The sequence below is a fragment of the Idiotropiscis lumnitzeri genome, chromosome 8, assembly GCF_059441095.1.
Source record: "Idiotropiscis lumnitzeri isolate Australia: NSW breed Sydney's pygmy pipehorse chromosome 8, RoL_Ilum_1.0, whole genome shotgun sequence".
NCBI lineage: Eukaryota > Metazoa > Chordata > Actinopteri > Syngnathiformes > Syngnathidae > Idiotropiscis > Idiotropiscis lumnitzeri.
Window position 1 is genome coordinate 21,996,503 of NC_142398.1, and position 26,029 is coordinate 22,022,531.

The 26,029-nt window shown below is 42.9% G+C and overlaps 2 protein-coding genes across 19 annotated transcripts in view; both read left to right on the plus strand.

The window, feature by feature from the left end:
* Positions 1–2,613, plus strand: part of LOC148332794 (regulating synaptic membrane exocytosis protein 1-like) — a 35,828-nt gene extending 33,215 nt beyond the window's left edge. For all 15 annotated transcript variants that reach the window (XM_088303598.1, XM_088303606.1, XM_088303605.1 and 12 more), the window contains one exon: positions 18–2,613. In XM_088303598.1, coding sequence (XP_088159724.1) covers positions 18–236 — 219 coding nt within the window. In that variant the 3' untranslated portion in view covers positions 237–2,613. The remainder of the gene's footprint in view (positions 1–17) is intronic.
* A 450-nt stretch (positions 2,614–3,063) lies between these two features.
* The window catches only part of LOC148332795 (potassium voltage-gated channel subfamily KQT member 5-like), a 39,227-nt gene continuing 16,261 nt past the window's right edge, over positions 3,064–26,029 (plus strand). For 3 of the 4 annotated variants that reach the window (XM_088303613.1, XM_088303615.1, XM_088303614.1), the window contains exon 1: positions 4,912–5,596. In XM_088303613.1, the coding sequence (XP_088159739.1) occupies positions 5,256–5,596 (341 nt within the window). In that variant the 5' untranslated portion in view covers positions 4,912–5,255. Of the gene's footprint in view, positions 3,153–4,911; positions 5,597–26,029 lie in introns of those variants that run through there. The other variant, XM_088303616.1, reaches the window with a different exon arrangement.

Consider the following 26,029-nt stretch of genomic DNA (forward strand, 5'->3'; position numbering starts at 1 on the left):
TGTATTGTCTCCTTCAGGTGATTGTATGGGGCGACTACGGCCGCATGGACCATAAAAGCTTCATGGGAGTTGCACAAATCCTGCTGGAGGAACTGGACTTGTCAAGCACAGTGATTGGTTGGTACAAATTATTCCCACCCTCCTCCTTGGTGGATCCGACTCTGGCTTCCCTCACACGGCGGGCTTCTCAGTCGTCACTCGACAGCTCCTCTGGACCGCCCGGGGTCCGATCCTAGTGGACCAACAGCTCAACACCGCTCTGCGAGTAACTAACTCATGACATGCACTGTAAAAAACAAACGAAAAAAAAAGGGATAGAAACTCGCAGCAGAAATGTCGAGCAACAACAATCAGAAAACACAACACAACAAGAAGGCTTTGTTGAGATCTGACAATCACTCCTACTGTTGTTCATTTGGTCTGTTGCGGGGGAGCACCGCTTTTCAGTGTTCCGTAACGAGTGACGAGAAATGTCTCCGTTTTTTCTTTGTGCACGCTGAAGATCGGAGCCCCGTCTACAGACAAAAGGCACCAGCTTTCAAGTCGAGCTGATAAAAGTTAATACGAGATGAATGCCATGTGACAAATGAAGCAGGGTGGCTTTTTTTTTTTTTGCTGAAACAGGAAAAGCAATGAATTGTACGCAAGCGTTGGAATGTATGAACTGGAGACAGAGGTAACCTACGCCACACCTGCAGGTAGTGCGAGTACTGGCATCTTATCTGCAGGGGCCTCCTCTCGAACCCCGTCAGACTGCCAGCACCTCTGCCCACGAGCAGAGGGCTTCCACATGGGTATTAAGTCTGGAAGCACAGGGCCTTCTTCTGGTGCCTACACCCTGAAGCCGCATCCCTGGTCCCCCCGCCCCCCCTTTCTCGATCAAAAGATCCTCGTTTCAAAATGTTTACCATGGCTGCTCGAAAGCCATACCGTCTTTGTGTGTTTGATTTGTTGTCTATTTTCTTTTTCCTCCGTTACGATTGCACAAAAGGATTTTATAGTGCGTTAAATGCTCATGGTGTGTCGTTCGTCTGATGTGTGCATGGAGAGAAAAAACACAAGTGAAAAAAAATAGGATATGACACGATTTATTGTCTGCAAGTCTTGTGCAGGTATGGGGGACTGGTGATTAAGACACTTATTTATTTATTTAAACAAACAATTCAATTAATTCGTAAAAGATGCGTATTAGGCCTCCCAGGACGATGACCAACAAATAAACATTTTGTGTTACTACTCTTAAATGTCACAGAAATGTGTCATCTCTCGAAAAGCTGAAAAGGGAAATCTTTGTTTACCACCGGAAGCGTTAAATATCGGTCAAAATGCTCTCACCCAAGCATGTTTCAATGTTTTTATCGAACCTTAATTTTATGTCCTGGGAATTAAAGACAAGCACAAGAGCTTGATTTTTTTTTTTTTTTTTTTTTTTTTTTACAACTACAAGTTGAACTTTTTAAAAAGAGAAAACGTAGTTTTCAAAAGAGAAAAAAATGGAAACACCCGCTCGTTCTGTTCATTGTGGTGTAGTTCTTAGGAAACAGAAACAGAGAAATTGCTCACACTTTTTATTGCGCAACACTGCTCGTGTGAAAGTAACCAATTAGAATGATCATTCAGGATAAACGACGTCAGCTCATTTTCCATTTGGCCTTCTCGCCTTGTAAGAAGCGGGCCTGTATCACCTCTTCAGCGCTGCATGTCGATTTTTTTTTCGTAAAGGAATCGGCTACATGAGGAAAAAAAAAAGATACCGAACTACCGATTCCCCCCCCCACTGACCGTAGGGCCGTTTATATGTTGCATGCAGTTGTACAGTTTGCTCGTAATTGAATATTAAAGAGGTAAAACCAAGAAACGGAAGCCATTCCCATCCCAACCGCATCGGCATCCAACTGCAGTCTTTCGCCATGTTCCTCAGTCAGGTGCTGAACGTCTTGCAAACACAATCGCAAGCCGACGTTGACGTTGTTCCTCATACCCGCCAATCGATGTACTGTAGTCCCGAGCAGACCTCACGACCCCTCCCGCTGTTTTTCCACATCATCGTATGCCTCAGACGAGCTGATGTGTCAACATGTACAGTGCAAATGCAACTCACGTCCACTTATATGGAACTATAACTTTGGTTTCGACATAATGTTGTCAGATCAGATATCATGACGTATAAAAGCAAATGCAGAGCCAGTGATGCACTGTAAATATTCAACAGCCATTTAGTCACTCTGGGGCCAAATTCATTTCATGACGATTTCTTCATCCATATGCGGTGGGACAACTCAAGGTACTAAACTTTCGGTTGCCCACGAAAACAGACTAGTCTGTATAAGATGTCGCCATGATCATTTGAACTTTAAACCCAACGTATGAATCCCTGTCAAGTCCTGTCCCATTTGGAAAACATTTATTTATTTAATTTTATTGTCGGTATTAACGGGAAAACATTGATTGTTTACAACGTGCGTGTTCCATTGAAAGAAAATTTGGAGAAAAAAAAACAGACATTGATTGCAACATTTCTTGTTTGTATAACTGCTGTGGCTCAAACGACGTGTATGTTTTATATTTCAAAAGGTTAATTTTTATTATTTACAAATAAAAGAAATGTGTGGAAGACAATGTTCATCTCTTCATTTCAACTTTCAGCCGTTTTCTGTGGTCTTGGGAGCGTGCATTGGAATATGCTTTTAAATAGTAACCGGATACACAACTGTAACTAAGATTTCTATTGGTTATTTCGACATTTATGGATGAAGCTTTGCATTTTAAAACATTAAGCGTGCGCAATAAATCCCAAATAGCCAATTCAAAATGTATCTGCTAGATCACCTTTCCCTGATCGCATATATAAGTACCTTGGAATAGTTTCATATTTTTCTTCACTTGCCGCTGCAGTACACGAAGCTCGCGCTAGGGGGCCTCGAGGAAGGCATTAAAATTCCGCATTATTCTGCATTTTGTTTGTTTGTCTCTCAATCAAGTCATTGTGGCATCCACGGACCAATCACACAAGCGTATGACAGAACATGACAATTTTCATCCAATCGCGTTGTAGAGGAAGTCGCTTGTCGCGCGTTAAGGACGTCACGTCAAGTTAGCAAAAATATGCACTCTGGTTGTTAGTGGATGGAAAACGAACAGAAGACTTTAAGGTAATACTTAATTGCAACTGAAAGTGCCTTTGTCTTTTTTGTGACATTAAGGTCCAAAGTAATTCAACTGAATTCAAGAAATGTCATTAATTCATATAGCCTATGAGAGGCACCGCTGTAAAATGCTTTGTTGACATTCCTGTGCCTTGAAAGGCGCTAACTTGGTTAGTTAAAAAAAAATAAAATTAATGTGAATTAAAAACTTGTTGACATCAAGCTAAAACAAAATCACGTGACAATCTCCAATACACACTTCAGTAAAAGTACAGAGGTTTCCAGAGAAGTGGCCTGTATGAACTGCAGTAATGTTCTGAGCTATTTGATGCGACCACCAATAGATGGCGCACTTTTGTCATTTATTGGGATTCAGACCCGGTTGTCTTGACTGTACAGCACTTGCTCTCAAGTCTAAAGGTTAAACTGAGGTTAAGAACACTCAGTTGTGGGTTTGAATGAAATATCTTTCCTCGCGCATATCGTTCACATAGAACAATTAAGATGCGTCCACACGTAATTACTCAAGTCATTTCCCATTCATTGAAATATTTGTACTATTATCTGTAGTGTAAAACAGTTCATGACAGTGTGCCAGTAAGAGAGGAAGTCGAGAGAGTTGGGGTCATCATGACTCAAACTAAAAGGAAGCACTTTCATATCTTACAACGGCAAAAACACCAAACCCAGTTTAATTTTAAATGTCAGTTTTGCTGCCAGAGGGGATTACACTTTTAACTCTGCTGTTATATTTGAGATCACATTCATTGTTTATCATCTGTAAATTCATAATTACCTGTTTATGATGACTGGCTTTGCCTGATTGAATGAGGACAGCTGGTAAAATAAATGACCACAATGTTTTTCCGGCTGTCCTGTTCTGTGCATTGTTTTTGTGAGCATCTGTTATTTTGGTGAAATTTGACACTAGGTTGTTTCAGTTGATTAAAAAAGAATGGTAAAGTGCTACGCTGTTGGAAAAAAAACTACACCAGTAATTTAAGTTGGAACAACTTTAAAAATAAATAAATTTATGACGACAATGTTATTCAGTACAACAAAGAAAACAAGTTGTTTACACAACTTGTGTTGTTTTACTGGCCAGTTTTTTAAGTGTTCTTTCTAAGTAGGCAAAACATGAAGTAAGTGACACATGAGGTTGGACTAAAAATTAGTTAAAAAAAAAAAAGAACGAAAAACGATGCACTGATGCATTTAACCAATGTGCACAGGACAGACTGAAACGTGTTGTTCGTGATGTCCCCATTAGCCAAGTCGTTAAAAAAGTGATGAAAAGATCAAATCTCTCTTCAGGGATAATGAATCTTGGGTTTGGAAACTTGAGAGTGAACCAAAAATCATTAGTAAGATGAAGATCCGGAATGAAAGAATGAAGCATTAGTTTCGAGACATTCTAAGTGAAACGCAATTTGAACGCGAATTCCACCTAAGTCCATTCCATGATCTATGATGGTTTCTGCAGATGTTGAGTCTTCCTCTGTGGTTACTTTTCCAGGCAAGCAAGTGGAAAATTCATCAAGAACTGTGATACCTGATAGGCTTTGAATGGAAAAAGGAAAAAGAAAAAAAACATCTTGTAATTTGGAGCTTTTGAAGGGAAAATCACATTACACGAGAAGCACGTTTGTGCCACCCTGTAATGAAGCACGCAGCGGCTCAAATACTCATTTAAATTTAAGCACCCGCCCCCCCCCCCCAACCCGCTGATGAAATTCAATTGCTGTGCGTTAATTCGGGTGTAAGTGGACGCGCAGCTTCCAGTCAACGGGCGCACGGAAAATAGGAGCGAGCCCAAAATCCACGCAAAACTCTCTTATTTCGACTTAACGCAACCGCACCGTGAGTGTGTGTGGTTATTTTATGACTTTCAGCCTCGGCAAAACGCGCGTCAGTGGCGGCGCGCTGTGCTGCGGAGAGCTCGAAGCTTGACTCGCTCGCGGCAAGAGAGGAGGGCGGTCAAAGCGTGACGGACGCCAAACGCGGGCTTGCTTCTCGCCCTCTCGACTGTTTCACTCCCAGCTGCGCGTCGCGTCGCGGCGGTTGCCGTGCAACACCCTCGCGCATTTACAAGTCCGCTTCGGTGATGCCATGCCACGGAAACAAGATGAAGGCGCCACCGGGCTCTGGATGAGGAACTCTCCCGGCCACTACCATCGCGCCGAAGGCTACGGCATGAGAGATGTCGAATCCGGACGGAAGATGATGAACAGCGCGGGAGACGGTTTGCTGTCGGCCTCCAACGCCGTCGGCACCGCCGGTTCCGACTGTCTGCGACGGAAGCAAGGAGCCCGGCTCAGCTTGCTCGGCAAACCGCTCATTTACAGCGCGCAAAGCGGCCGCAGGAACGTGCGCTACCGGCGGCTTCAAAACTACCTGTACAATGTGCTGGAGAGACCGAGAGCTTGGGCCTTCATCTATCACGCCTTTGTGTAAGTTTTTCTTCCACTATTTGTGCGCACCTGTTGATGCTGCTTGTACTGCGTGCACGGGCATCATCGCGCCGTCGTCATCGACGCAGAACCGCTGCTGACTTCTTTTCTCCCCTCTTCTAATACGTAACGTTCTACTTCATACGAGGCGTTTGTTGCACTTGATAAATAAACGATTTAGAAAAATGGCAAACGTTTTGACGCTGTAAGTCGTGCATGGTATCTAAGAACCGTCACTGTTGCAGCGGCTTCTGTCATTTTGGACTCCTCATTTTATCTGAATGAGTGAAACTGGAGGTCGGAGCAACGTGACTGTTAGGCGGAAGGAAGTTGACACACGCGGCGGGTGAAGCAGCATTGCGCACGTGGCGCGTTTGTGTGTGCGTCAAGAGATTGAGGTCTGGCTCTGTTGACGCAGACGGGGTGCTTGATTATTTGAATATACTTAGAAAAGGCAACCACATTGGTTGTGGTTTTGAAAAATGGCTTGGGTGTTTAAGACAATATGGAAGTGCAGGGGTGCGAAATAACGACCACTTGTATTGTACTGAGAAGAATCTTTACTTGAGTGTTTATTTTCTGACCGCTTTTTGCTTTTTTTTTACATTTGGAAAACAGATAACGACACTTTCACTGCTTACTTTGTCGAAATAGGCTTCTTGCTTTTTAAAACCTTACCAGTTAATTTTTACAGCACGTTTAAAACAACAAAGTGTTGAAAGTAAAAAAATCTCTGTTGTCTAAATTTGGTCAATGTTTTATTTTTTAATATTTGTCAGTCCACACGCATTTTATTGTTTTTTTTACAAATATAATTCGTTTAGTGTTGAAAGTATGAAACGGCCATGGCACAAAAAGGTACCGGAAGTCGCACTAATTTAGTGTCACAATAAAAGCCTAAACGGGAAGTGCATTTTAAATGTTGCTAGCTTAACACTGCTTCGTTGAATCGGGCCTGTTAAGTCAAAGTGTCTTAACTTTTGGACGTTTATTGGCCCATTTTATGACTTTTCTTTAGGAAAACCAGAAGCACATCATACCCTTACCCCACAATAGTGTACCAATGTTGTATGAAAATAAATGTGAATTGAATGAGGAAAACTGGAAACGAGTAATGTTTCATGTGTATTTATTGACAATCATTTTGAGTTTGCCTCAAGTGGCATTTGGCCAACCGGCTCATTTAGCTGACTCAGTGAATAAGTAACAGAACTCGGGATAACTTGGGTTAATATAAATGCTCGGGTTAAGATGTTCATCACCCAGACGTTAAAAATATCAAGAAACAATTTTGTTTTGATTGATGTGAATCTATCACGCCGCAATGTAGGTATGGTTGCTTGTTAGCGCTGTTACATTCCATGTTTATTGGGCAATAATAAAGCGTTCAACTTTGTCAGAACGTTCTAAAGAGCGACCTGACTTATTTGCTGTTCCATTTTCCTGCTCTGGTCTTTACCTCAGACATGAATATATGAATTCCTTATGTGTGGCAGTAGCAGAACTGAGCCACTCTTTGTGAGTTGAGTTGTGACTTGGGACCCGACCTGCCCACAATCTCACTCATACAGACACACTTATACACGTACACAGTAGTGCCATTCATCACACCTCTGGATTAACAAACTTTTATCCTTGCAAGTATGTTCAGGGGTAGAAAAGTGCGAGGGGGAAACAAATACAGTGTTCCTTCGCCTTCTAGGACTGGCCGGCTGAACAATTTGGGTGTCGCGAGGGGTAACGTGAACTCGCTGCTCTCAAATTAGAATATCAATGTGTATTTATGTAGATCTGATGTTAAGATGACTTCAAGGCAGTCAGGTTCCAGCTGTTTTGTTTCCACGTTTAGCAGCGGTTAACTTCTTTTCACACTGAAAATGACCCCAAAAAATGTAAACCTTGAATGATATTAAAAGGAGAAATTACCCCTATTTTGCAAGTAGCATATAAAAAAAAATGGCGGAAGCAGTGAAATCAGCGGCAACAAGCATAACGGCAGATGTGTTTATTGTTTTGATCAGGTCAAGTAAAATAAAACGCATGTGATTAATGTAACTGCATTGGCTTCAAATCTTCAAGTAAATCTGAATATTTTTATTAATGCACCTGGTTACAGCCAGCACTTTGCAATGATTGCAACATTGGTTCTTCTGAGGATGCTTTCCATACGAAAGTCAAATTAGCAGAGTGTGAAATCTTGTTTGAATTGAAAATCAATCAGTTAATCAAAAATCGAATCAGGCTCTTTTTATCGAATCTATTTTTGAAATTTGAATGGAAAACCAGATCTAGGGGGGATTTTTTTTTTTTTTAATTTCCGTATATTTCCTTGGTACTTGTCGATACCGATACCGGATTTTAAGGCGGCATCGGCACAATTACATATTCAAAAATCATGCATGGCATGTTGATTGGACACTCTAAATTGCTCCTAGGTATGACGGTTTTTGGTCTTTGCGTGCCCTGCGATTGGCTGGCAACCCGTTCAGGGATAGATCGCTGGGAAAGGCTCCAGCACCCCCCGCGACCCTTGTGAGGAGAAGCGGTTCAGATAATGGAGGGATGTTCTTACTGTGCTCAGATTGGCCTCATCTCCTTGTGTGTTAAAGTCAGAAAAGCTTTGCAGAACCTCCCATCGATTTTGTAAGTTCGTGACTTGCGTATCTTGATGGCATGTATGGAGCAACCCTGAAATGAGCGTGTGACCCGTCGGTGTCATTCTCTCCAAGACTTAAGCGCCTTTTCTTTGGTGCACTCCAAAGACTGACAAAGACAGCTGCGTGTGGAGCGACGCACAAGCACGGTTGCCGGGCAAGCTCATCAAAATTCACTCGCTTTTCTCTTGTTGCAGCGGCTCCAAACATGCATTCAGTCCTGAGCACGCTATTCTCATTTATTAAATACAGAATGCAAGAACATACCATCCTTCAAAGAAGCCTGTTCGATGATGTCACCGATGTCAGCTCGTATCACTTCTACATCCAATACGCAAAGTATATTTGACAATTTCACATTCAAAGTGCGACGAATAGTATTCCGTCGTGGGGGCGGAATGTTCCATCCAGCCGTAAGTCCGTTGCACACCCCGATTACGCACGGCGGGTGTGTCAGAAGTCTGAACGCGAAAATCGAATCCATTATTTTTTAAATTACTTTACTTATGAATTGATCTTAAAAGTAACTAAGTTACACGACGAGTTACTTTATTAGTTCCGTTCATCAGCTGGCCAAAACATAAACATGACAACCCGTTTTGCCAATCCAATTTTGGAAGCGCATTTTTAAAAGTGATGTTCAATCGTAAAGTTTTGGGGAAAAGTAATTCTTGATTTCGCTTAACTTAAACAATTTTTTTATTAAAAAAAAAATAATAATAAAGACACTCTCAAGACTTCGGTTAACAAATATTTTTTTAGTGTGTGCATGGGGGCCCAGTCATTTAGCATTCAACAACAAACAATGCAAACGCCAAAGATAAATTGCATAAAATAAAAGACTTGTTGAGTCACTCGTCTTTGAATGGAATAATAATCAAAAAGAAAAGACATTCATTTGTTGTTCAGGTGAGTCTCCTGTGACACACAAAATGAGGGTGCAGAGTTGCCATGGCAACTGATGCTGCTTTCCTAAGCTTGCTCAAAACAGGAATCTGTCGTTCTAGATTTTAGGAAGAAACAAAAAATCCATGCCTACCCTTGTCAATACATCGTTGTGCCGGCCTAGTTGGTGACTTTGGCCAGAAGTTTAGTCACAAGTCAACAAGGCCATGCTGGACCACAACATGCAGGCTATATTTATATTTATGCTTTGTTGCCTCTGAGACTGTTCTTTCCCTGTCGGAATAACACATTTAAAGTGACTTTGCAGGCACATTCTTGATCAGGAAAATTAACGTATCTTGCATTTGTCAATGATTTCAATTCCATTTTTAGAAATCAGTAAATAACCAATGACTTTTGTGACACCTCTTTCCGCTGTTCGATATGGACGTGCCACCCTCGGACGTCGGCGGAGGAATTGGACTGAACAATTTCTACACTCTAAATCAATGAATGTACATTGTGTATAATATATGTACAATGAAAATATCGATAAGCCTCACAGCGAGCGCTCGCTATAAGTGAATGAGGAAAAAGATGAATATAAATAAATATTTGTATGCTAATAATAATGATAAATGTAATTACTGTTTTAATGTCTTTCTTGCCCCCTTAAATACAAAATATATCAAGTTGTTCCTCAACTTGGCTCCATCTCCACTTTACTCGCTACTCAGCGTATCGGCCTGCTGAGCGCACTGCTCCCTCGAGATTTGTGGCTGCCAGTCGAGACCCGACCTTGGGTGCATCCAATTTTGAGTTTCATGAGAAAATAACACCTGGCAAATAAGTTAATAAAAGCATTAGGCTCGCCTCGTTCCTTTGTCGACGTCATCGGGTTGACATTCTTTCCTTCAATAGTTGCTGTCATTAAACTGCTGAAAATTGTCATAAAACAAGCCGGAAATCAACGCGGTGTCATTTTGCAATGAAATCGTTTCATTGCCGATAAATGTTTTAAGTACAGAACGATAAAATAAATGCCGTCGTTCCAGTGATCCTCTCCTCCGCCCTCATTGCACCTTTACGATGTCCAAGGTACCGCACGTCTTGGATAGGGTGCAGTCAAAACATCCCGAGTGTTGTATTACCACAGGACAGACAATCCTGGTTCGGAAATAGCTTCACCATCTCTCGTTCTCGTGTGACGTAGGCTACGCGCGGTTGTCGTAATGTGAGTGGCGCTGCGCACAAGGACATGCAGCAAGTCAAGCATACTTCCTGGAGTTTGGGCCTGGCGGGATGCGGTTGACTGGCCGTGCATCAGGGAGACTGCATCGGGCCTCGCCGCCGGGCCGTGCATTTGCTACAAGCCCGTTAATACTGCTGCCGGGTTGGTGGAAGGCCAGAGGCCCTCTGACCTCTCTGTCTTACCCACAGGGCCCGGGCTGCAGCTGGATAGTCAGCGTGTCCCTGGTACCGCAATGGTGCGCAATGTTCCTCCACCCTCCAGAAAATAGAAAACTGCGTTTGACGTGATCTCTGTAAAGAGAGGAAAATAAGAGACAAGAATTGGCATTTTGAATCCTTTGTTTTTTTTTTTTTGTCTATCCAGTCATTATTGTCGTCATTGTGTGATATTCTTAATGTTCCAGTTACTGTTCCATGTACAACTGTTAATGGCTCTCAGTAGAGCTTGGACGTTCAGCAATGTCAAATTAGCCTCAACATGGCTGTTTGATGGTTAAATTAAAAAAGAAAAATCATGACACAAGAGGTCTTGTTTTTTTTTCAACCCTGGAGATGCCACCTAGTGTTTGGGAGGGCCATCAGGGTGGAAGGCATTCTCCTGTGATCGCCCGGGCCAACTTTATATCATCCACCCTTGGGGGTTCCGCTTGCTGTCCCTTTGATCTTCGGCATTTGTGTGTCTACAAAGACAGTGTACGCCTCTTGCGCGCTGACTTGAGTGCATCTGCCTCCTCTTGCTGGGAAGCAAGTCCACTGTTCACACCCATGACGATGCAAACAGCCCTTTGCAATTTCGCCCATCTACGAAAATACGGAAAAGAAGAAAACTCCGCTCGTGCGCACGCGGATACAAATATTTGATATTGTCTGTGGTTCACACATTCAAAAAAAACCTGAGCTCTTTTCCAAAGGACAATATAATCCAAGTTTTAAAATATTGATTTTTTTTTTTTTGTGAACAGATTCTAATATCTTTTGTTGAGCATGTTCAAACTGCGCCCATTCATTTTGAACCGGATGCAATAAAAGCGAAACATTTGCACGTCTGAGAAAATGAATGAACTTTTTTCTCGGAATAATCAAAGTAGCGTTTTTGAAAAGAGCCTGTCATATACTGTACGCTTCCCTTTTCCCATGTAAAATGGTTGCCTGGGGCAACCACCACCCAATGCAGGGGTGATGCCTCACATAGCCCCCTCTATGTGGGAACATTAAAAGCTCAATGTGGGAACCGCTGTGAAAGGCGAGCGCATTCACAGCCAACTCAAATAGAATACAGTATGCGTTCTGTCTGCACGTCCATTTGTTGCCAAGCCTTGATCTCGCCCGTTCGGTACAACATACAGTAACATTATTCAAAGTTGGGGATCATCTTGAGTTTTGAAATATGAAAGAAAATGTTTGGTGGCATAGGAGGGGGCGTATGTATTTTAATCCAATTGCTTGTATTATTATAATTATTATTATTGACAGTGTGTAGTTGTGTGTGTGTGTGTGTGTGTGTGGATTGTCACACAAGGATGCGTGATCGGGGTTGAAGACGGTCTCGCGGCAGCCAACTTTGCATCGTCCCACCACGGCGCAAACGCCCTTTTCTAACTGCACCCATCAACGAAAATACCAAAAGAAAGAAAACACCTCAAATTGCTGTCAAATCTCTGTGATGGTTTCTTTTATGTTTTGGATTATTATCACTTTAGAAAAAGCAAAACATACCCGGAGAGTTAATTCATTAAATGCTCACAAAGCGTATTTCTCTCAAGATCTGCTGTTGAAACATTTGACGCCTTGTGGAGCTTTAAAAGACCGATGATTTATTTTCTACTACCTTTGCGGAGGTTTAATATTACATGAGAAGCTACTCACTGCTTTGTCCTGGTTCAATGGTCTGAATTCACGTGGCACTTTTTAATTGCTGTCGTAATTATCTGATGCGAGGCTCTCACTTGTTTGCTCCATTTAATCCAGGAGGTAACTTCGTAATACGAACTAGAATATCGTCAAGGGAACTGCAGTGCTCGTGCTGAAATGCTGAGATATGAATGGCTTTAACCATTGTTCCGCTTATTTAGCACTTTGATATCGCTGACTTGTCAGAACAGATTAGCGCTACGTTAGCTCTGGAGGTCACCGCAGGCAAAGTCCCCTGTCATCCAAATCGAGCGTGAGCAAAGGGATGGGGGTCATGAGATGGATGAAAGAAGAGATCGGTCACAATGCTGACATCAAGGATTATTTTTTTTTTTTGGGATGGCTCCACTTTTTTTTTAAGACTGTTTGACTTGGTGTCAGCTTTTTGGAGCAATTCGTTAACGAGGCATGAGAGCGTAATTGAAATAGGCATGAACACAAGGTTGCAGTGCGTTAGCGTTGCGACACGTCTCGACCGCCCGTACGTGGCTTTAACCGGAGTCAATAATATGCGTTCCGATCGTCTAAACACTGTTTTCTGATTCATCTCTCATTCATGAAATAATAATTAACCAGATGGATTCATGCATTCATTCATTATCCAAGATGCTTCTCCTCACGAGGGTCGCTCGCGGGCGTGCTGCAGCCGATCCCAGCTGTCTTCAATCAGTAGGCGGGGTTCACCCTGAACTGGTCATCAGCCAATCGCAGAGCACACAAAGACAAACTACCACTGACGCTCACATTTATATTTAGGGGCCATTTAGAGCGCCCAATCAACCTAGCATGCATGTTCTTGGAATGCAGGCACTCTCTCTCTCTCTCTCTCTCTCTCTCTCATGTCCTAATGTGACCACTAGTGTGTATGATACTTTCATTGAAAAAAAAAAAAATAGTGAAGTTGTGAAAATTTTGCACTCAGGCCTCTCACATACAGTATCCGTCAGGCACCATTTTAACTCTGAGAGAGAGGGAAAAAAATTGTCACAGTGCATTTATATTAATGATGATAAATACTTCAAATATCAATAATATAGATGTTTTTTTTCTACGCCTTTGTTCTACTCTATTCGGAAACATTTACTTAATACCACTGTGAAAAATGTTTTGTGTTTGTTTTAGGGTTTTATTTGCTCGTCGTGTCTGCTGCTCACTTGGCAAATCATCTCAGTTATTGAGGTCTTCACCAAATAAATCGGAGCCGATAGCATGTAAGGCTGAGTGTCAGGTGAGGGAGGGATTTTCGAACGGGATCACTCAACAGCTGCTTGTTGGAATAACAGAGACTGAAATGACAGCGACACATGGTTCATATTACCCACTTGGGCTTTGAATAGGCTAGCTTGACTGCGGTGAGAAAAGATTAGTTTTGGGGCACGGTAGCCCGATCGCGTAACATAGATGAACGTGGTTAAAAGGAATGGAGAATATATTGTTTTGCAAAAGGCCAGAAGGGAACAGGAATGTATTTTAATATTGCATCCAGTTAAAGTTTGTGCAAAAAAAAAAGTGTTTCTCTGTTTAATTTTAGTGCTTGTGACGCTTTATCAGCTTCCCGTTGCAATCCTATTGAACCGTGTTTCCTGCTGCAGCAAAGCTCGATTCCACATGTGGCTGGTAAGGATTTTGGAAAAAATATTTGTCTGAGTGATTTATATTTTAGTTCGGCTACAGATGTGAGGATGTTGAAGCAGAATTATTGGGGAATTATTTGCAGGGAACCGGAAAACCAACTACCTCTTTAGTGTTTATTGAAGAAATTTAGTATGCATTTCAAACATGAAAGTTTTAGCGCCTAATCTCCAATACGCGTTTGTGCCATTTAAAAAAAATAATAATAAATTACACGGTACAAAAATGTTCTTGGTACTCCTGGCTTCGTTTTGCTCATTACCTTTAATGTACTGTAACTGAGGTTCCTTTTATAATAAAGAATACATTCTATTAATTGTAAATAATGTTAAGTTGCTCAGCCTAATTTCATGATTTATTTTTAGACTTCTTCAAAGAAATGCAGTTAGTTATTAATTACGACCTGAAGCTGAGTTTTTCTTCTCACTAATTTGGTCTTTTTTATTGACTGCACCGACTCAGTTTTGTAGTGGAAAATGTAATGAATGTAAACTAGTTCATCACCACAAAAAACAACTTGTAAGCAGAAAACCCTGTCAAACACAATTAATCTTTCTTTCGAGCCTGACTGCCTCAGCCTGGGCTTGTGCCTTCCGACTCATGAATAGGACTATATAATGACTTTTTGAACAGACTCTACTGGCTATGCATGCATTAAGCGCCTCTGCCCTGTTTCTCTCTTTGCACCTGGACGAAGATGAATGCATACGAAGCAGATTTGCCACCATCTGCTTCTACACCCTGAAAGGCTTCTGAGCTCTTGCTTCGTTTGGTTGACATAGTTGTGTTTTTGAAGCGTTTTTGTAAAAAAAAAGGTCAACCGGAGAGGGAACATTTGTTGGGCTGTTAATTTTAAAGTATGTACGCTTTCAAAGTGTATGGAAAGTACTCGGACTGGAAGGCCACGCAACCTTGATCGTTTCTCCACTCATACGCTGTCGCACTCTTGGCAACACACATGCCCACGCTCCCCTCTGGCACAGGCACACGCATAAACACTCATAGAAGTACTTAAAGCCCACTCAACAGCCAACTCATATTCAGATTCAACTATCCAGCCGTCCACACGCCACTCATCCGCGAGTCCTCATCCATCCATCCATCATTCCTTGCGTGTATTGTCACCAAATGACAATGTGTGTGTTCCCCGATGCACCTGTCGAGAGGGCAACAGGACGAGAGCAGTGCTTGATTATGTTATTCGCTCTGCCGAGGCAGCGGGAGTGTGCCGATGCATTGATTGTCTGATTCATAGCCATGTGACACGTGACGATTTGACCCAGTTCGGGACCATTAAAGAGACGGACAAAAACCCACGACCGTCCTTGCTTAGTTCATCCCCAAAATGGACGCACTATTCCGTCTTTGGGATGGAATGCCCATCTCTTTTGGCCACCTCTGCTATAAGCAGATTTTGAACGTGCGTTGCACCGGACTTGTGCAGATCACAAAAAGAAATCCCTCCGTCTCATGTGAGAACTTCAAATGTAAGCTTTGACTTTCTTTTGCAAGCAATTAGTTTGGAATTTCAAAGCAACTCTTGTAAACTCAGCTTAGGTACAGTCTGTCCGACATTACATCTAGAATTCCTACAAGAACTGCAACTCTCCGCTCGTTGGTAATGATGTTCGACGGGAATTTCAAACCGACCCTCCATGACATACTGCAGGTTTTCAATATTTCTCGTTTTGCCTCATGCAAGTCGTCCTTTGATGATGGGGCAATGTCGTGTATTATGCAATATTTCAATGCTATGCTGTGCTGTAGGCATACATTTTTGAAAACTCGAGGTCTTTTTTATTGCAAACGCGCTGTGTCTCAAGCACAGCGGGAATTTGAGCAATTGAGGCGGGCTAAGCATGTATATTGTCAACATCCAAAGCCTTAATTAAAAGCGTAATTACACTGTGTAATGCAGTGTAATTGGATGGAGAGGTGGAAAGGGAGAAATTAAGAATGGAAGTCCTCGAAATAGACACACCAACGTCTCTTCATCAGTGTTGGGAATGTTACTTTATAAAAGTAATTAGTTGTGATTACTGATTACTCTCCCAAAAGAGCAACCGCGTTCGTTGTTGAATTACTTTGTCTTTTTTTTTTTTTTAAAAAAGATATTTCAATTGAATAGAATGGCCCGGTAATTGTACAAAAACATCAGTATTTATTGCACTTAAACTGACATTGGGAGGCTTATCCTGCCCGTCAAATTTTCAACAACATAAATATATTTATTTTAAATACATAAATTAATATTAGATAAGCCCTTCAGCAGTCCTCAGTGTGAAGTGACGAAACGGATGAGTGGCCAGAACGCAAATGTACACGCAACCTGTTGCAATGTGCATTTATCGACACACAAAACGCACATTAGCGACCCCTTGAACGGAGAAAGTCTACCAGTGGGTGGGAAATTGCTTGCCTTGCCATTTTAATGAACACTTATACTCTTTGGACATCCAGCATTTCTCTGGGAAATTAATTCATGCCGTTGTGTGTGCGAATTATTCACATCTTAGCATTATTTGTCTTCTCCATTGCACATAAAAACATATGACGGCAGACGTGCATGATACCATACGTTTTAAAATAATCTATGTTTGACCTGCGCCCAATATTATGGTGAGCCTTATGCGTGTATTAAATACAGAAGTAGCAACCATGACAGCAGGCTTCACCAAAACCAACGGGGCGCCACCACATCCCGTTCTGCAGGTGCGCCATAATAGAGGAAGCGAGAGATTTCGCCCCCAAGTTGGCGATGAATCGGGTCGGGTACTGCGTTTTGGTGGTCATATGAGTGCGTTTGCGTCATGCGAAGGAATTTCCTTTTGATGGAAGTCATTTGAGGTGTAAATAATCGAGTGTAAGCCTACGATCGGTTGAAATAAGGGCAGCAGATTTTAGATAGGAGTTAATTCAGTTTTACTTCAACATTTGAATTTGTTGTTGTTTTTTGATTCATTTAAAAATGTAACATCTTGTTGTGTTCCGCTGTCATAGTTGTCTTGAAACTCATCAAATAATCATAATCATCATGCGTACAGTTTGTTCTTGGATTTCTTTTCACCCTCAAAATTCTACTGCAGTGCAAAGCCCTAAAGTACTGACTCGGATCCATAAAATCGACACGTAATTGAATTTTTCCAGATGCTCAACTTTTATCTGAGCAAGACCACTTGAGGTTAGGCTTGAATTTCACATTTATGAGTTAATCTTTTTTTTTTTTGTGGGTAATATGGTTTGAGGGAGCAACCCACATACTCCTGACATTTTTCAACAATCTCTCCAACACAAAGCCAACATCTAATTTGAATATTCATGCTTGGGGAATAGTGAGCAATTTGTTTTCGGCAACATCTTGGTGCATAATATCAGCTTAAATACGCAAGTGAAGTGCCTCATTGAACAGCCGTAATTTGTTTTCCTGTTGATATTCAACATTTTTTTTTTCAAAGTCATCATAAACGCAAGGGTGAATTTCAGATGTGACTGACTGAAAATATCAGGCCATGAGTTGGGCTGACGCGTTTTGAAAATTAGTCATCTAATAAATTTAACAACTCTTAAAGTGAGTGAGTTTTCCCATAATGGTTAAAAAGGCCTCAACACACCAATCTGCCGTCGGCCGTCGGAAAGTCGTCGTCTATTTGGTGTAGTGCGGCTCGTCAGAAAGCCGGACGGATTTTGTAAAATTGAAGTTGAAAACGTAATTTGTTTTAACAACTAAAATACAGTACGGTGCAACCCCCTTTGCTTGTAAAAAAAAATGTGTCAGTGAAAAGAGTGCCTGATGTGTGTGGAGGCAGCTGTCTTTTACCTTGGCATCATGTAGCGCAGCGCTTCTCAATTATTTGCTGTTACGCCCCCCCACCCTCCCCAACCAAGAAGAAAACAATTCGCACACCCCCCCACCACCACCCACGCTCCCACGCAAATATAAATAATATCATTTTCGTTGCAAAACAAACCAACACCGTCGAGTTAATACTCGCAGCGCACAATGAGCAAGGAGAGCGCCAACGCCAACTAGTGGAGTGGAGGTGCAATTACACTTTAGTCGTACGGCGGGAAAACAAAAAAATCATGTTCCCCAGGGTCACACGCGCCCCTCTCAGCATCGCATAACGCCCCCCCAGGGGGGCCCGCCCCACTTTTTAAGAAACACTGATGTAGAGTGAGTGTACGTTGCAAATCGGCGAGAGTTTAAAAATTCGGAAACAGTGTTTAAAACCAATAACTGATAAAATCATAACGTATAGTCTCGGATTTAACACTGATAAGTTATTTCAATGAGTTGTCACCTGGATTCAAGCAGTATCGAAAATTAATGGTTGGACCATTTCTTACATGTCGAATGATAATATTGCTTTTAAAAAAAAACCGTTGGTGATTATTTATTGACCTTGTTAGACTTGACATGTGGCATTTGCATCCTAATATTGTTCAGTCTCGGTTTCCGAATGTGAATTCTCCGTCCTTTAAGTGAAATGCGTGAAATCTGGAATATCCAACGTGTTTCCGCTTGAGTTGCTTTTCAAGTTGCCCTTTGACCCGTCACCCAAAGTCCAATGGCGGCTGCGTGGCCAACTCCAGACGGACGGCAACTTTTCCTACTCCTTACTTTTTCCACCAAGTCAGACGTGCGTGTTCCGTGCGTCAGCTCCACGTGGCTGCTTTCAAGGGGATTATTAATTTTTAATACCTGTCGCAAACACACGTTGCCTGAAATATGTGGTACAGACTTGGCGCCAGAACTTTTTGATTTATCTGATTGTTATTCCCTTTTCGCCTTTTCATCCGCTGATGTTGTAACTCTGAATGAAATGCTTTGTGAAGCCCACTTGGATTTGATTTCCTTGTTTCAAGAATGTGAATGTTAAGCAGCTTTTTTTTTTTTTTTTTTTTTTAAGGTGGTTATGTTTCTCCCCTACAACCAAAAACGAATCTCAGTTGAAGTTTGTTTCCGACAGCAAAATAATTATTATTCTATCTAAGATTTTGTGTCCCCAAACGACATTTTGTTTCGTTCCTTTTCCCCGAGTCTGACCCACGTTTCGAGGGTGACCTCTTTCCTTACTTGGATGAACATTGAGATGCTGTCAGTCGGTATAACTGGATGAGACTCGATTAAAAAAAATAAAAAACCTCTCGAATGGAAGATGAGAAAGATGGTGTGAATCTGAAGTCGAGCAGACAGACTGATCAAGAGTATGGCAGCAAAGCAGACAGCCAAATGGAAACACGTTGGCGGTGTGAGGCTTACCGCCAGAGGACCGTGTTACTCAGACGGAAAATCGGGAGGGGGAGGTGAAATAGAAACATTGCCGCGGCCTGTGCGCAAACTCTTGCACCTCTTAATTCTCTCTTGGCCTCCGTCGCCGTTACCCTCGCTCAACTTTAGAGAATTCACAGACTTTTTTTTTTCCTTTTTCATTGTTTCAGATGTTTTTACCCTTGTCTCTCTTTTGGAGTACTTCAAAGAGGTTTTTTTTTTCTCTTCCATTTGATCTGTTCCTCTCCCCCCCCCCCTCACACCTCACACCTGTCTGCACTGTCAGAGAGAGACAGACGCACTCACTTTCAGAATGAGTCTTTTGTGATTATTCGAGCCGGTGAGAGCGCTCTGATCCATGAATTCTTATTCTGGTGCATGTTCTTTATTTAGCTGTTTTCTGCTCAACATTTACCGCACGTGTTTGACACGGTGTGCCCGGATCGCAAGAACAAGCGAGGCATGAATGAAAGCTTTTATTGCGGACTCACATGATCCACAGTGGCCAGCTGCGAAGATATGAAATAAGACTTTTGGAGCCGACTCAATGCAGAATTGATTCCGGATTCCGGTTATCGTGAGAGTTGAGCTCCCAAAGGTATGCGGCGAACCTCTGCAGCAGCTGGAGGCGTCAAGTGCCGCTTTGTGAGCTGCCACGCTTCAGCCGCCATCGCACTTGTTGACTTTGGAGAACGAGTGGCGTGTGTGTATTCGGCGAGCCAAGTAGTCCCGACTAACTCGACCGTCTCACACACATCCATACTCGCTCATTTCCTGCGCGATGAAGTTGGTTTTGGATGACATGCAAATCACTCCATAACTTCTCCCCGGTGGAAAAAGAGTGTGCTGCTCTCGCTGGCAGACGCCGGCCGACTCCTTCGATCGTGTTTGGATGGAAACTCTTGAACTTCTCGTCTGCCCTACACACTTGGTGCATGCAACTGATCCCCGTTCCTTTTTTTTTTTTTTTTTTACTGCCACTGGACGTGTAGTAAGTTCCCTTCGAGGCCCCAGTCGTCTGGCCAAAGCATAACTTTTTTGCAGCAAATTCACTTTTCGCAAAGCGCAATATTTCTGACCGTTAGGAGCCTATATTTTGAGTATATTTTTCTAAAAATAGAAGCCAGATTGAGCAAAAATGTCAAAGGCGAGGCTCATTGAGAGAGGACACCTAAAAGAGGAAATCAGGGGGCCTCGTAGCGCGCCCAGAGGGACACCTAGCAGGATGTAGGAGGGTCAGAGCTATTAGGCAGCAGTTTGATATCTCTTCTGGGTCGAACTTGTTTAGACTCTCCTGGTTTCTGAGGCCCTGCAGGGAAATTGGCCTCATTTCCTTGGCTCCTTCCTCTTCAATTCAGACTCGAGGGTGTGAGACTACGCTTTGTGACGTAGCGTAATTTGGATTTGAGTTTAGCCCAAGTCATCTGGAAACAGCGAAGAGATGAGAAGGAATAAAAATACAATGATCAGAATGTGGGGACAGTTGTTTTCAAATTAGAAATGGCAAATGAGGCAACTCGAAGGAGGCGCGATTCTGAGAATGAAGTGCAGCTGTTGACCCCCCCAAAAAAAAAAAAAAAAAAGGTGAGACGCTAGTCTGCTTCTTAGCCCAGTGTGTTGCCATCATGTGAGTTGTTGTTTTGCAACAAAATATAGACAAAAAAAAAAATAAACGCCACCCGCCCATCCAGTCTGCCCCCTCCAACACTCTCCAACAGACGGCACGACCTCTGCACGTCTTTTCCTGCTCAGCCCGCCGGGCAATGTCGGGCCACGCTACGGCGGCCGTTGCCGTTTGCTAACACGGGAGGCATGTCTCTGAGCCTGTACAAAACCGTGCATCCATGTCTCCAGTATGCGCGAGACGGCACAAGAAACACGCGGAGGCTCGTGAATAAAAACAAAAGCGTGAGAAAGACGAGACAAGCCCGGAGTGGGCTGGAGCGGCGGAAACAGGTGGTCGCTCTTGCGGCTGCGTTGATATTGCTTTTGAATCTGCTGGAATGAGCTCCCATTAAATGTTTGGCAAGCCCCGCCCCCTCTCTGTCCACTTTTGAAACATATTTTTATTCTAAATAAAGTTGTATTGTGTTATTGTGATGTTAGATACAGTTAAGATGACATCTTTGGCTCTCGCTATTCACACGAGCAACGATAAAAGTAAACGTCCGTGCGACAGAGAGCAGGAAAAAAAGACAATATGAATCGATTTATGTTTGCCATCTGAGTGTCTTTCAAAGGATGTTGTGTAGATCGCAATTTCCAGCTGTAATTTGGATTTTACTACCTTGGATTATAGACACTCAAAGTGTGCAACAAACGGACCGTAAAACACAGCAAATTCAACAGCAAACGATCAACTCAATCTGAGAATGCTGTTGTCGTTTTTTGGGGGTGTGATTGTCCCACTTGTTGATGCTTGGTGAGCAAATTTAGTTTATTTAGTTTTGTGTCACTGATTCAGAAGCAAGCATGGGAAAAAAAACACTCTGTGCGTTTATCGACGTTTCAGAGTGTGGACGTGTGTCTTTCCTCTCCGCCGCTCCGTAATCGTGCTCTGATGTTCTCTTGCTCGAACTCGGCGGGTAAAGAATCAGCAAGTAGTGTTCATCGGCTCGTCCAAACAAGCCGCCCGTCCTGGCTCAGATGCTCCGCTCCAGTATCTGTACCACGGCCGGATTTGCAGTAAGCGCCCGAGTTTGTGGATGCTCATAATGGGCTCCATTCCGTCAGATTTAATCAGATCTGCTCACAGAGACGGAGGGATTACCGGGCCTTTGGGGTATAAAGGCCACCGGACCTGGCGGACTCTTAACACCGCCGTATTGTTTTGGTGTGCGATATGCTAATCCCAATTAGCAGCGGTGTGCAGCCGGGAATGTCACATACCACAAGTCCACATGAGACTGGAGGGAATGTGTTTGGAAGCGCGTCAAAGACGGTGGCCGTGGCCGTGGCCGTCCGTGGTGGCCCTCTCAGTCTTACGCTGTGAAATTAACAAAACGTTGCAAACGGGCGTAGGGACCGTGTGGTGAATATTCGAACGTGGGGTAAATTGAGACGTAACATCTCACTTCCAAGGGAGGGCGGGTCCCCGAACTAAAAATACAACAAACAGAGCAATTCGTAGCAGCATACGAGAGGTTTAGTTGAGTATTGAGAAAAACGTTTTTAAAATGTAAACTCCGGGCTGACTTCACCTCTGTCGGCCGCTTTTTCAATTTGTGTGCAGCATAACAGCTAAATGCAGCTCCACCATGTATACTTTGAACCCTGAGCGCCACTAATTGACCCGAGTCGAGAGATCTCAGAGCCCGACAGGGTTTCTATTCCATCGCCTTATCTTTAATGTGTACAGGACTCAAACCATTCAGTTATTTATAGACCAGTAGCCGAATTTTATTGGGAGCCAGTGTAAAGCCTTTCGGACTGGCGTCATATCTTCTGATCTCTTTGTTGCGGTCAGAAGCAAAAGATGTCGCGTTCTGAAAGAGCTGCAGCTGTTGGATCCTCTTTTGAGGGAGTCCAGTTAGAAGACGGTGACCAAAATAAAGTCTACTGGAGATAAAAGCATGGATAGCTTTCTCATGGTCCGCTTGGAGGATGCAACCCGTTGACTCATTTACTGCCATTGACGGCTAAAGACGTCAAAGATAATTTTTTTTCTCAGCTGGGAGTGAGTGAGTTAATCTGGAAATATTTGTCAGATGGCAAAAAGGTGTTGTAGTGATTGCTAAAAGTCCATCAGCACCCCAAGATTTCTGATCTTTGGTTTCTAAGCACAATGACTCCAAGTGTTATCTCGTTTGGACTTTGTCAGACTGAAAATACGGTCATTTTTGTGAAAAGGCCTCAAAGTCAGAAAGAAACACAACTGAGACTTTAGTTTCAAAGTGGACAACCTGTTGGAGTTTAGGCCACGTGTGTGTCAGTAGAAAAGCTCGCAAAGACTTTAGATTTGTGCTAAAAGGCTGTATTGGAATTTTTCACACCATTCTGACATTTTGGTGACAAAATCATCGGATTTCAGCTGGTGCGTGTAGATTTTTTATTTTCACTGTATTTGTTGAAGTGAATGAGCTGTCCTCTTCCGAGACAACTGAACTAGTTCTACAAAACGGAGCCAGTCCAAATGGCCCACAATGCCCGAGTTATCTTTTTGACCAGTGCATCAAACATATGGAAGGGTTTACTCGATTGCACGGCATTGTCGCGATAGCATTGTCTGCCACAGGCAATCGTTCTTGATTCTATTACCCTGCGTATAATAAGTTTACTCGTCCATCATACCGCAAACCGGGAACAGCTTTTCGAGCGTTTGTGGTAAGTGCAGGCATAGTTGGCGATCCAGATTTCAAGGGGGAAAAAAGCTGATTGTTCATATTGTTCTTGTTCAAATTGTCTGTCATGGAACATTGTTTCTTAACTGCCTTCATAAACCTGACGCCACGGAATCAGACTGCGGTCAGACAGGCGGATCGCTTCTCTCAAATTTGATATACGGAAGATAAGAATAGAGGATTTCATCGTCTGCTGCATAAAAGGGCTTCTATGCACAATATTTTGCATTATCAAATGTGCACAAACCCTTCAATGGAGTGGAAATAGAAATATATATATATACATATATATATATATATATATATATATTCCTTCACATGTTTGCATCGCGTGTTTTAGTATTTATTTGAATATGATTTTGCTTTAAACTAAGTTTAAGTGAGAAATTGTGCCACCTACTGGCCAAATTGTGTTCAGGCCAACACACGTAATAGTGTGCACGCAGCCTGGTGAACGAGCCCAGAAGATAGTTTGCATATACATACAATATTTGCATATTTTTGCATAGCTGCCAGGTCGCATTGAAAGATTATTTTTCACGTTCCGAGTCGAATCACAAAATGTTCCTCTCCCGTTTCTGGCAGTGCTGCTTAAATGGTCCTCTCTGTTCTCAGGTCATCGGGGTTTGTCTGAGCAGATCACAGTAAATGCATTTTGAGTACGACACTTGGGCCCGCTGCTCATTTTCACTTCCATTTGCCTGTTGCCGTGGCCCTCTGGGTTGCTAAGTGCTATTTGATCGAGCAAAAGATTTTGCAGCGCAGGTGCGGCGGCAACGTGCATGTTTGAAGATCATCGTTTTGTTGTTTTTTTTCAATCGCTGCATTGTGACGTGACATTTTGACTTTTGGCCTTTTTTTATGCTTAACAAACTGAAGTCCTCGTTTTGTTTTTTGAGAGGTGGCTGTTCCTGTGACCACATGATGATCGAGTTGTGACCAGAACATCATCTGGTCGGGCCTATTGTGGACAAATCAAATCGTTTCTTCCCATCTTGACTCCCTTCCAAGTCCATTTCTTCTGTCCAACACCGATGCCCGTGCCACTGTTTGGTTTCTTCACCCGGCATCATAAATATGCGTTTGGCTGGAGGACCTAAAAAATGAGCCACCGGTGACCAGCGAAAGCTTACATATGTGGTGAATCAATAGAAAGATTCTTTGAAAAGTGGGTCGCCGCGAAACGCACCGCATCACGGCCAAGTAAATGAGACTGAGCGAGAAAGTCACTGTGGGCGTTTTAAAAATGGGGGAAAGAATCAATAAGCTTGCAAATGACACAGATAAATCCCAATGGTGACGGCCGTGGACGCTCTTCACTCCCATTACGCGGATCGAGGGAATTCTGTGTGAGGAACACTCAAATGAAAGAAGTGAGGATGAATGACCGCTCACATCCAAGAGCATTTTTTTAAAAATGATGGTATGGGTCGCTCTCTGCATGAAGGGCGGTTGCTTCTCCCAGCACGTCATTTTACTCTCGTGATGATTTTACAGCACATTACAGTAGACGGTTAGCAAATGTTCTGGGGACGTGCGAGGACCTCCAGCAATCTCGGCCGGCAACACGGAGAGTAAATGAGGACGGCGGCTGCCTGAATGATTTCTCTTCTCCTCTTCGTGCCAAGATGCCGCCAATCATAAAGTCCAAACTGAATTTGCGAGATCCTGCAACAGGGACGCATTATCCGACAGCCAACAGATTTTTGGTGATGTTTGACTAACGACGTGATCACAATTAGTGCCCACATAAGCAAAGCTGATTAGAATATTGCCGCAACAACAATAACACTCAAATGCCACCAAAACGAGCACCGGGTGCCGACATAACAATTTGCAAAGTCGTCTGTGCTTCAGTCTTCTAATCCCTAACTACGCAGTAATTCAGCTCAAATTGCATCATCGAGTTTTCTGTTGACGCGACCATCTGAGTCCCGCTGTTGTCGGCAGGAACCGTGAGTCGGCTACATGAAGATTAATGGACTAACGCGGAGCCTAGAATCTGTTTCTAAATAGGGAAGAAAAACAAGAAGTGCTTGTATCAATGTGAAGATGTGATCTTGGATCATATCGTGTTCGTAATGACTTCATCCATCATACCTGCGTCCAAATAACACGTGGATCGAATAACTTCTGGTTGGATGTTGATGTGATGTTTTGTTGGTCCCAGATCGTTCCAAGTCGCAAAGCTCAAAAGGTCATCAAAACACCGCATAGCTTTTTCATTTTGATTTTTTTTTTTTTCTTAATCCATCCATTCATTATCTGAGCCGCTTCTCCTCACAAGGCTCGCAGGCATGCTTGAGCGTATCCCAGCCGTCTTCGGGCAATGTAGGCGGGGTACACCCAGGACTGGTCGCCAGCCAATCGCAGAGCACACAAAGACGAACGACCACAATCACAACCTCTGATTTTCTTACGTATCTGACAAATTTCGGCGGAGGTCTTTCACCGTCTTCAGCGTGACTCTGAACTGGAATTAACCTGA